Source organism: Gracilinanus agilis, chromosome 3 (genome assembly GCF_016433145.1).
Source record: "Gracilinanus agilis isolate LMUSP501 chromosome 3, AgileGrace, whole genome shotgun sequence".
Lineage (NCBI taxonomy): Eukaryota > Metazoa > Chordata > Mammalia > Didelphimorphia > Didelphidae > Gracilinanus > Gracilinanus agilis.
The window spans coordinates 130,381,507-130,393,470 of record NC_058132.1 but is presented as its reverse complement, the minus strand read 5'-3'; the positions used below and the strand labels follow the sequence as shown (position 1 = coordinate 130,393,470).

Genomic DNA, 11,964 nt, shown 5'->3' with positions numbered 1-11,964 from the left:
AAGGGAAGAAGGAAGGAAGGAAGGAAGGAAGGAAGGAAGGAAGGAAGGAAGGAAGGAAGGAAGGAAGGAAGGAAGGAAGGAAGGAAGGAAGGAGGAAGAAAAAGGAAAGAAAAGAAAAGAAGAGCCAGTCACTTAGGGTGCTTTATAGATTTCCTTTATCCCCCTGTGGGGAATCCAATCTGAGATTTAATCCAATAAAATTATGATAGATACAAAGTACTATTCTTAAAAATAGTAATCAAAATTCTAAGACAGCACAATAAGCTAAACTATCATAAAAGGGGGAGAGGCAGGTTTCTCAATCAGATTGTTATGTAGATGTATTTGATATTTTGCTTTGGTATCCTCATGTTTGATGAGAAATGTGATTCTTTTTTATTTTATTTTATGTTATTTATGGGCTTTACTTTTCCATTTCTTCCTATTAAGATTCCAGAGGCTTATTTTATTAGAGATCCTCATACTTTTCTTCTTACGAAGGATTTTATCAAGGTATATGTGTTGCGGTTAATGTTAAGAAATCTCCCCTGTCTTTAGCTGCATGTTGTCACAGGTTAACATTCTCACATGTACCCTTAGCTACTGGAAACAAGAATGGTTAGCTGGATAACTGCAGCATGCTTGAAAAGAGAAGCAAAGCTTGTCGACAAAATACTAACACTTGGATAAGTCTGCGCCCTGGGAGAAGGGCACCACGTGAATCTTCTAGACTTTTTTCATGGCTGACTTGGGATATGCTTGCATTGTCAGATAGTGTGTTGACCTATCTCTTTGATGCATATTGATTATGACAATCACTCTTCTTTCCCTGCAGGCCATGGAGGCACAGATACAGAACTTTGGACAGACGCCATCTCAGTTGCTTATTGAGCCACATCCACCTCGGAGCTCTGCCATGCACCTGGTGAGACATCAGCCTGTAGGAAACTTTTTATTTCCTTTATATCTGAGTATCTTTTATAGGTCCTATGAAATACCTGTTTAAGCAACACTTTTTAAAATGTGTAATTAATTAATTATTGTTTCATTCATTTACTATGTACCTTATTGCATCTTAATTTTCCCAAGAGAGAGAAAAGTTTCTGTAGCTCCAACTTTCAAGATACTTTATTGGATTGCCCCTTTTTCGAATTAATGGTCAGGTTATATTGAGCTTCTTTGCATTGTTCAGGGAATACTAGAAGCATTTTTATATAGATTTTGATCTGAACAACAAAATTTATTTCCAAAAGCAAAATATTTTATCTTTTTTCATAGTTTTTTTTTGGGGGGAAAGGTTCAAGAGAAGTATATAGTCATGTAGTAAAAAGCTTTATTTTTGATGCCCTTTCAAATTGAAATTTCCTGAAAAACTTTATTGCATTAAAAAATTACAATTTTCAGTGACTTTTATGTTAGCAGTGAATTAATAAAACTGTCTTTGACCATCTGTAGTCATCAAAGTAAGGAGAGCCATATTAAAAAAAAAGAACTTCATATTATGGTCCATAATATTCATGTTCCTTTATTCAATTATTTATTTGCTGATTAAGGCCATACACTCCCCAAGAATACATATTTAATTACATTCTTAATAACACAATCAAGTATCTTAGAATTTTTTATTTTCTATTTCATTTTTTTGTCATACTTTTCAACGAAACTCCAGGGGCACCCAGTCAGATGGACAGAATCATTATGGCTCTGTGAGAAACCAGTCATTGGATAGATTTTTTTCCTTGGCTTAGACAGATTTGATTAACTGTTACTTAAACATTTTGTAGAAACTTTCCCTTAAATGAATATGGTTTCACTGTTAATTCCTTCTTGTAGTGTATTTGAATATTATGTAGAAATAACTAAAAGACCTCAAAATACAGAGCATGAATCATTTTCAGTGAATTTTTCAGATAATCATCTCCAACACTTCATTTTTTGAAAAAAAGTTTGGCAAAGAAACTTTATTCCCAGGTTAGTCTTCCTAGATTTAGAAAAATGCTTATCCTGGAGAAATGCCTAGGCACAATCACTAATTTCCTGGGAGACATTATTAGTATTTAAACTAGTATGGAATTGTTTAGCTAGAAAGTTTAAATGTTCTGAGTTCATATAATGGAGAATTATGAGCTAACCCAAGCACAATGCAATAAAAGTTTTGTGGACACCAAATAATGATTATTTTGAATTTTATATTTTCCAGTCCTTTACACATAATAGTCACTCAACAGTTATTTGTTGATTAGTTGATTTGCATACTTAAAAATTTTTACCTGAATATATTTTACTAATAGCTCATAACATCAGTGTAGAAATCGTTTATGTGACACCAAAACAACCACTATAAAGTTTTAAAAATAAGGTAGCGATGTTTGTTTGTTTTGGTTTTTAGGGTAATGAGGTCTGTGCCATACTAACAATTTATCATCTCATTTTTTTTTAATCAGGACAACTGATTTTTAGTCAAATCACCTAAATTTACTAGTTAGTTTATTTGACTGCTACATTTGAATTGGTACTTATTATTTTATTTTGTCATCCATAATATTTATCTTATAGAATATGATCCATCCAATACATATGATCTTATAGAATCATATATATGATTCTTTCTGAATATGAATTTATAAGCTTTGTCCTTATGCCAAAGCTCTCCTCTTTCTGTCATATGTTACCAGTATAACTTCCGATTGTTCCATTTTGCCTGTTTGTATCCATACTCTATTTAACCTCATTTTTTTCCTGGACTTCCTCACTAACTGTGTTATCCCTTCTGTTTCCTTCTGCTTTCCTCTCCTTTCTATTCAACAGTGTTTCCTTCCACAGAGTCCACTCATGTTTAAAGATCAGATGCAACAGGATGTTATAATGGTGCTGAAATTTCCATCAAATTCTCCAGTCACACATGTGGCGGCCAACACTCTTCCACACCTTACCATTCCTGCAGTGGTAACTGTGACTTGCAGCAGACTTTTTGCAGTGAATAGATGGCACAACACAGTAGGTATGTACTCAAAAGCAAACTATTAATTAAATATTTGTTGAGTAGCAATCACTTTTTAAGATAAAGGTAAGCTTGAAATAAATTACATGAAAAGCTATCTGAAATCACTCAAAAGTGTTAAGTACACATCAAAATAATTTAGTTAGTTATTCCTGTTGACTCCCTAGGAGCATAGGGCCACAACCATCTCACGCCAACGGACTCTGTTCTGGGCAACTTCCCCCAGCTGGGCCCATGTCATTCCGACGGATTTTGGCCTTAGTTTGAGAAAAGTTGAGTTAATAGGAATGTTTTTATATCTGAATTGTCTGGATAATTGTCTCAGTTTTCTTCTACACTTTTTATTGGTAGGCATAGACTAAGTTGTTTTGTGACTTTATAGTTTACTTTTGTGAAGTAATTTTTTTAAATTTCACCTATTCCTTGAAGAATGATTCCATGTTTTACATAGCTGTAGAAGAACTGGATATAACCAAACAATTTGATCAGTCAAACTCATCATTATTAAAACATCCCATACTAGTTCTAGCCAGAGATAAATTCAGCCACATCAAATTGATTTAACTGAATTTCTCTAACATACATAGTTTTTAATGTAGTCAGAATTAGACAATCATCTTTTTCAGCTTGTCTCATGAAAATTCCTTAAACTATTTCTTTCATCGATATTGCTATCATCATATTTAATTAGGTAACCCTTCCTCTATTTTTAAACATATAAGAAGAATATCATAAAAACATTTGACTGTTTTTAATTATGTGTCCCTCACATTAGTGTATAGGAAACAATAAAGAAGCTAAAAATTAATCCTTTCAGATTGGGATTTTAGCTAACATATATTATTTTTATATCTATATATCTATATGTATATACTGATGTACTTTCGGTATCCTGAATAACCTGAATATACTTCAGTATCCACATCCCTTTACCATGAGAGACAAAAAAGAATGTTTTCACCTGGTTTGACCTAGGATTGAGACAGTAAGTAGTCAACAAGGATTTATTAAGTACTTATTATTTACTAGGCACTGTACAGAGCACCAGGGATCCAAAGACATGCAAAAATGGAACCCCTATCCTCAAGGTGTTCACAGTCTAATAAGGGAGAAAGAATGCAAATAACCAGGGGATAAATACCCATCTATCTAATTTAGGACCAGAGCCAGCAAGTTAAAGTTTGAAATTATACAGTTGGGAGATAATTTACATAAGGAAAATTGCAAACTTTGGAGGCTTATATAGCAGCTGTTGCTTTTACTACTGTTTTTTTCAGTTGTAGGAGGCTACTATGGTTTTAGTCTATTATTATTAAATTCTCTCTTGACATATCTTTGATTCTGATTGTACATTGGAATGTCATTTTTAATTTTTGTTCATTAGTTTGCCATTCTACAAAATGGAAAGAGTTTTGGAAACAACAAACAGAATTATATAAACTTTAAAGTATTAGTAGGCACTAGAAGCCTGAGAGAAAGTTGTAAAAAGGAATTCTTTATTCCTTTTTTAATTTAATGGGGGACCTAGAGGTCCTCTTACCATAGAGATTTGTGGGGATTAACTAGCCCACAATGAATAGGGAGTAGAAACCATAGAGACAAGAAGTGAGGTAGGAGAGGGTGATAAAAGGGACCAAGAGTTGGGTCAGTCGTTCAGTTACTTACAGTTAGGTACTGGCAGTTGCAGGGAAATTGGCTGCTGGGAGTATGTTAGGTTGGTGGTTGGCATTTAGTTGCTGGAATATAAAGGCGGACCTGAACTTACTGAGAGGGCTTTTGACTTTAACCTTTTTGGTTTTTGGTTTTTGGTTTGGACTGTTAGGTTTTTTTTCCCTTCCTTGAATTTTTTGGAAGGTGGCTGGTCTTCATTGACAGACCTAAATGGAGTTGGATTAAACACTGATTGGGTTGGTTTTGATTGGGCTGGATTGGGTTGGAACTTTGTGGGGTGGTTGTTGGTAGTTATAGGTAAATATAGGCAGTTTTATATAGTAACTATAGGTAGTTATAGAATAACTAGTATAGACATTAGGAAATTTTCTTTCTCTACCTCTTTCCTGTATTTCCTTCCTTTACTATATTCTTTAACTATCTCTATTTTAATTAAACTAAATTGTTAAAAGCTGCTAGAAGTTTTCTTTTCTCTGGCTTAAAAGGATAATATTAATTTATAACTCTACTATATTCTCATTAAAACTTAAATTATTAAAAGCTGCTTATAAAGGATAGAAATATGAAAATAGCTCTTAGAATGTCTAATCATAGGAGAATAGGAATTCTTGGGCAGCCAGTCTAGGAAGCACCATGAGTTCCTGATCATGAAGAGCTGGTTTCATTCTTTAAAGGCATATTGCTATATTGCATTAAATTCAGCTTCATTGAATACACTACTTCCAAATTTTTATGGATAAAATCTATCTTATTCAACTGATAAATGGGAGAAGAGTTTAAATCATCACTTCTTTGGGGGAAGAGTTTAAATTGTCACTTCTATTCACTATTCTTATATTCAATATAAGAAATTTCATCTGTGCCATTGCCAACATCAATGAGAATTCTTCATAGAGTGAGGAGGGCCTTGGTTCAGTTACTACTCTGACACATACTGGCTGTGTGATTCTAGCCAAATCCCTTCATCTTCAAGGGTTCTAAGCATCTCTCTAAAACTTTTTCAAATTGCAGAGAGTAAACCAGCCTACCTTGGTAGAGGGAATTTCCTTATTTAGGCGTTACCAGTACCAATGAAATCACAGGTCCATTTGTTATTCTTATATTCTAATCAATATACTTCTCAATTTTTACTGTCAAGTTTTTGGAATTTGAGCAACTCCCAACTAGAAGAATGGGATTTTTAAGTATGGGAAGTATAACAAAGAAATTGAGACTATCAGCACACTCAAAATAAAAGGAGAAATTGAAGCAAATACCTAGATGATGAGACCCAAAACACTTTCAGCTAAATTATCTAAAGATTTGAACCAAAATTGTTCTAGGGTTCTTATTGCTAGCTTAGATCATCTTATAAATGTCCTCATTTTTCATATCATTTTATGTGTGGAGTCACATTTTTAAGTGTGGAGCCATGTATTTTCATTGCATAAGTATGAAAATTATAACTTTTCTCAGAATTTGTGTTAAAAATGTTTTTTAATTGTGTTTAATGGTAACCCTAAAAGAATGGTATATTATTCAAATGGCATAACATATATAAAACACTTAGGAAAGCACTATAAAAATGTCATTACTCTTATCTTTAGATTTAATAAAATTATTTTGTCCAAAAAGAATAATATATGTGTGCATATATATGTGTGTATATTATGTATATACAGCATATACATCATCTTAGAAAACTATTAATTGGTAAAAATCATTTTCACATAATAGTTCATAATAATTGAACTCATTCTTTTATCTCCAGGCCTCAGGGGAGCCCCAGGATACTCTTTGGATCAAGCCCATCATCTTCCCATTGAAATGGATCCTTTAATTGGTATGTAAAAAATGAACATATGGTAAAGGTTTAAAAACATTTCAAAGATCATTGAGTCTTCATATTTTTGGTAGTCTTTTTTACAAAGAACTAAATATTAACTCACCATACTAATATTAAAATTATAGCTCATAGTATATATCTGTATAAATGGATATGGCATTAAACCCATCTGTACCTCGTTCTTCTCATCTATAAAATGGGATGAAGTTACTTCTAAAGTCCCTTCTAAATCTAAATCTATGTTCTATGATTCTTCACTCACATAAGATCTAGAAAGAACCTGAGTGACTAGAAAGTCCCATAAATTAGATCCACTAAAGCAGTGATTCCCAAAGTGGGTGCCACCGCCCCCTGGTGGGTGCTACAGCAATCCAGGGAGGCAGTGATGGCCACAGGTGCATTTGCAAAAGGAGATCCCTATGGCTTATCCTGAAATATGAGCTGTAATTCAAAAGTTCTTAATTGCATTTCCTTCATCATATTTAGTGGAACATGGATTCAGTATGGTAACCAATCTATTAACAAAAAAAAAAAACCAATTGCAAATAAGTCAATCATGGTGATTTAAGATTACTGCTGATGAAAATAGAGCTGAGGATTACTAAATTGGTAGCAGCACACCAGGTTCATCCTTCTCATTAAGATGATTTCGAATGTTTTAACTTTTTTTGTGTTACATTCTATTCTGAGTTCAATAGTTTCATAATTTCAAAGTTCAATGTTTCTAATTTACACCTTTCTTTACAATATTTTACGAAAAAGGTAGAAACATTAATACATATATCTTTCCTATTAATGGCTATTACAATTTTAAAAAATTAATTTCCTGGGGCGCTAAGTAATATTTTTTCTGGAAAGGGGGCGGTAGGCCAAAAAAGTTTGGGAACCACTACTCTAAAGAGAAATAGAGAAGTTAGAAGGAAGGAAAAGTTTGGTGGAAGCATTTGGACATAATGAGCTCTGTTATAAAGGATAATATGAGGACTGAAGGTATGGATTGGATTTGATGGAAGAGAGAGCACACTCTCACCCACAGGCCTCTGTGTAGGTGCTGCTGGCAGAGCGGCTGTGTCTCTCCCCACCTACAGGTTTTGCTAAACTGAGCCTGTCAGCTGTCCCCTTTTAACAGTGGCCCAGGCAGGGAACCACTGAGAAGTTGTATGTGTAGTTCACTTCTCTAGTTCCTCACCTGGGGTTGGAATGATTATTGATCGGATAACGCTGTTGGATCTGACTGCGTGATTGACTCCCCTTCCCAAGGGTATGGATATATTCACCACTCAGGAAAGGTACATATAATAAACCGCTATGTTTAATTCTAGTTAATGGGGTTAGGAACAAGGGAAAGGATGGAGGATTTGGGAACTTTATTGCTAGTTGTCTAAGTTAATGATCAAACTATGGAGATTGCTAGATCAGGTATAGACTGGAGGTTCTTCACCCTCTCACTAAGGCCTGACTTGGCCAGAGCCAAGCCAAAGATTAGGGAAGACTATTGATGATCTTCTTGCAATGACAGCGATACTATTCTCTCTCAGCTCTATTGATGATGGTTGCAATTGCTTTCTAGCTCTCTCAGTAAGTCAGTTGGGTTGCAGGTACAGGCCTATCCTCCCTCTCGACCTACCACCTCCCAAGTTCTGCTCCAGACTCAGCCGTCTTGTGTTGTGCCTGGTGGGTATTTATAGGGTTGGCTCCAACTGAATTTTGCCCTGGCTCACAGCATCTGAGTACATTCTGAGGTCTTCAACTGCCAGTCTTGTCACTCAAAGTGGTGTCCATCTTGTCCCATAAATTCATTACAATAGCTCTTTTCTTAACATGTTGAGTGAGGTGTCTGTAAGATACCCAGGAGTAGCTCCAGCATGAGCTGATATATAACTAGAGTTTAAGAGAGAAATTAATGTTAGATAAAGATTTGGAAGTCATCAGGGTAGAGATCATACTTCAATCCTTGGGAGCTCTTGAAATCTCTAGAAAAGAGTCTAGAGAGAGAGGGAGAAGGCCCAAGACAGAGAATCACAAACATCCATGCTAAGGAAGAAAGAGATAGGTACTGATCCAGGGAAACTGGATCAAAGAAGTAGAAGAAGACCTGTAGAGAACAGTAACATGGAAGCCAGGGGAGACAACAGTATCTAAGAGAGGTCAGTAATATAAAAAGCTAGTAAAAGGTCAAAAGAGATGAGGGCCAAGAAAAGACTTTGAAATATAGCTATTGAAGTCATTTGTAATTTCAAAGAAAGCAAGTTCATTAGAGAGGTAAGGCATAAAGCCACACTTAAGGGAATTAGGAAATGATTGAAAGGTGAAGAAATAAAGACACTGAATCTAAAGGGCTTTTTAGAAGTTTGACTGAACAGGAATTCAGGATAGTAGATTGTATGGAAAATGCTTATGGTGCAAAACCAAGATTTTAAAGTCATGATAACAAAGTTCCATGTTAGAGATTATTCCTAACAACTCTATTATATTAGGTTATTCCTTACCTAATTGATTTGATCTGGGAGGAAGTAGAAGAGTTCTTTCTGGATTTGTCATTCAACAATCTAAGGAGCTCTGTCTCTCTTGACAAAGTTCCCATTAAATCAGCAAAGGCTTTATAATTTCTTGTCTTGGGTGCCTAAAGCACTGCCTAAGGTCATCTACCAAGGAAGAATATAAGCCCAGGTTACCCTGAAGACTATCTTCTACACCACAATCTATTCCTATAAATTAAATAGAGGACTTTAATAATGAGAAAAACAAGCTTTCAGTTTTAATCTTGTGTAAGCATTTTAGAGAAGATTTGGAAACAAAACCAGAAAATTGTATGAATTATATACTTTCTGGTGCTTTTGAAGTGCACTTAACAAATATTGGTTCAGTTCTTTGTGTAAGAAAATGGCACTACTGGGCCATCATTAATAAGGCATGCACTTTAAATTGTTTTTTGAGTAGTTATGATGGATTTGTGTTAAATATTCTCTCACTAGACCCAACTGTCATGTATGTACAAGATAATCAGTATTAGGGGATCAGTATTTGATCACAGACTTAGCTTGCCTATACATACAGCTCAGACCTACAAAATGTGACTGTTAGTTGTTCTTTTTCAGTACTGCACAGAAAATACCCACTTACATCAATTTGCATGTTGCCTAGAGGTCAAAGGGTTAAAGGGAGAAAATGCACTGGAGGCAGAAGACCTAAATTATAGTCCCATTTTTGCTTCTTAGTAGCTGTGTGACCCAAGGGAAGTTATTTAGTATCTGAGCCTCTATTTCTCCACAACCTGTGGTAGTAATACTAAGTATTAACTACTAAGTAATACTAATATTATTTGCCCTGCCTACATCACTGACAATTGGTGCTGAAAAATCAAATGAGATGCTTTATGTAAACTATAAAGCATATCTAAATTAAATTATTATCTAATTATTAGATCTACTCTAGTCTTTTAAGTCTAAAAATGAGATAGGACATAAGCATTTCAGCTGTTACTTGACACCTTTCCACAAAACCATACTCAAATTCCTTTTGGAAAGCATTTAGTATTAGGACCAAGGATATTGTTGGATGGCTCTGGAATAGTTTGGAATCTAGAAATCACTGCCATTGTGATTGCTAAACAATCACAGTGTAATGTGTGATAGAAAAATTTTAATTTCCATTAAATATCAATTAAAGACTAATCTTTTTCTCCTGTGACCTATCCTTAGATTATTTCAACTACTACCTATTTTAATAGCTGTTTTTAAAGTTAGAGTATCTGAAAAGAGCATTTAGATTTAATAGATGTGAAGGCAGATTGGTGATCTTAAACACGTACATACAGAAGGTTCTGTTTTCTGTTTAAGGATTCAGCACACTGATATATCCTGAAAGGGTGGAGAAGTACAGGGACAGACAAGCAAAAAGGCAGGCACTAGGGAAATCACTTTCTCTAGGTTACTGGCTCTATTCAGATTTCATCCCAGTGCTATATACACTGATACTCTCTATTCTTCCTCCCCCATTTCTCTCCATCTCTTTATATTTTTCCATTTCCCACTCAAGCCCATTCTGGAAAGATCTTCTGCTAGTTGACAATCAAAAATTTGAACTGCCCAGAAAAGAAATTTTTTGTTCAAGTCTCTATTTCACATGAATGTCAAAACATAGTCAGAACATGACAGTCTGGGATAATTAGATATATTTTCATTATACAGATATGGTCAGATATAGAATTTGCTGATTAAAAATTACTTGTAATGGTTCTGTTTTGTTTTTAGCTGATATTCTTGAATTTGTACATATCTAGAATATGTAATCAGCTTTTTTGTGTTTCAAACATGTTTTCCTTAATTTAAGATACACGAAGTAGTTTTATAATAATTGCCCCCAATGGAAAAAGTTTATTTTCCTTAAAGTGGAAATCACATCAATCTTGCATTTCTGTCACTATCACTACTTTTAAATGTTCATATTTTTAAATGTATCACAAATTCATGGTTCAATAGAATTTAAACAGTTTTTTTCTTCCATGATTGCTTGGTAAAATTATAAGAGTAATTTATTTATTAGCTTTTTTTGCATTTATTTGCAGCAAATAATTCTGGTGTGAACAAACGGCAGATCACAGACCTTGTGGATCAGAGTATACAAATCAACGCACACTGTTTTGTTGTCACAGCAGATAATCGCTACATCCTTATTTGTGGATTCTGGGATAAGAGCTTTAGAGTTTATTCTACAGAAACTGGTAAAGTCCTTCACAATCTGATTCCAATCTACCTTTTAATCAATCAATAAACATTTATTAAGTGCCTACTTTGCCCTATACCCTGTTCTAAGCTCTGAGGCCACAAAAGGGATACAAAAAAGCAGTCCCTATCCTCAAAGATCTTCCAGTCTAATGGGGGGGACAACATGCAAACAAATATATACAAAGAAAGATTAAAATATATACTGGATAAAGGGGAGATAACTAAGAGAAGGCACTAGAATTAAGAGCTTGATGTAGGCTTCTAGCAAAAAAAAAACAAACAGATTTTAGTTGGAACTTGAAAGAAAATCAGTAGTTAGAATGAAGGAAACAGACTGTTCCAGGCATGGAGACAGCTAGAGAGAAAGCCTGAAGCTGAGACATTAGTGGAAGAGCCAGGCTTGAAGAGCATGTAGCAAGGAACTAGGTGTAAGAAGACTAGAAAGGGAGGAAAGGGCCAAGCATATGGAGGGCTTCAAATGCCAAGCAAGGCATTTTGTATTAGCTCCTAGAGGCAATAGGAACCAACTGGAGTTTATTGAGTAGAGGGGTGACATGACTGGACCTATGCATAGGAAAATCATGTTAGTAGCTAAATGGAGAATGGACTGAGTAGGGAGACTTGAGACAGGCAGATCTAACAGCAGGCTATTGCAGTAGTGCAGCTGTGGGGTGAGGAGGGCCTGCACCAGACTGGTGGCATTGTCAGGAGAGAAGGAAGTATATCTGAGAGATGTGGCCAAGGCCTTGGCAGCATCAGGT

General features: G+C 34.9%; 1 protein-coding gene across 1 annotated transcript in view; it reads left to right on the top strand.

Annotated features, from left to right (window-relative positions):
• Positions 1-11,964, top strand: part of NBEA (neurobeachin) — an 800,789-nt gene that overhangs the window by 766,799 nt on the left and 22,026 nt on the right. Inside the window, exons 49-53 of the mRNA XM_044668958.1 lie at positions 430-492; positions 815-904; positions 2,788-2,980; positions 6,402-6,473; positions 11,044-11,199. Of these exons, the coding sequence (XP_044524893.1) occupies positions 430-492; positions 815-904; positions 2,788-2,980; positions 6,402-6,473; positions 11,044-11,199 (574 nt within the window). The remainder of the gene's footprint in view (positions 1-429; positions 493-814; positions 905-2,787; positions 2,981-6,401; positions 6,474-11,043; positions 11,200-11,964) is intronic.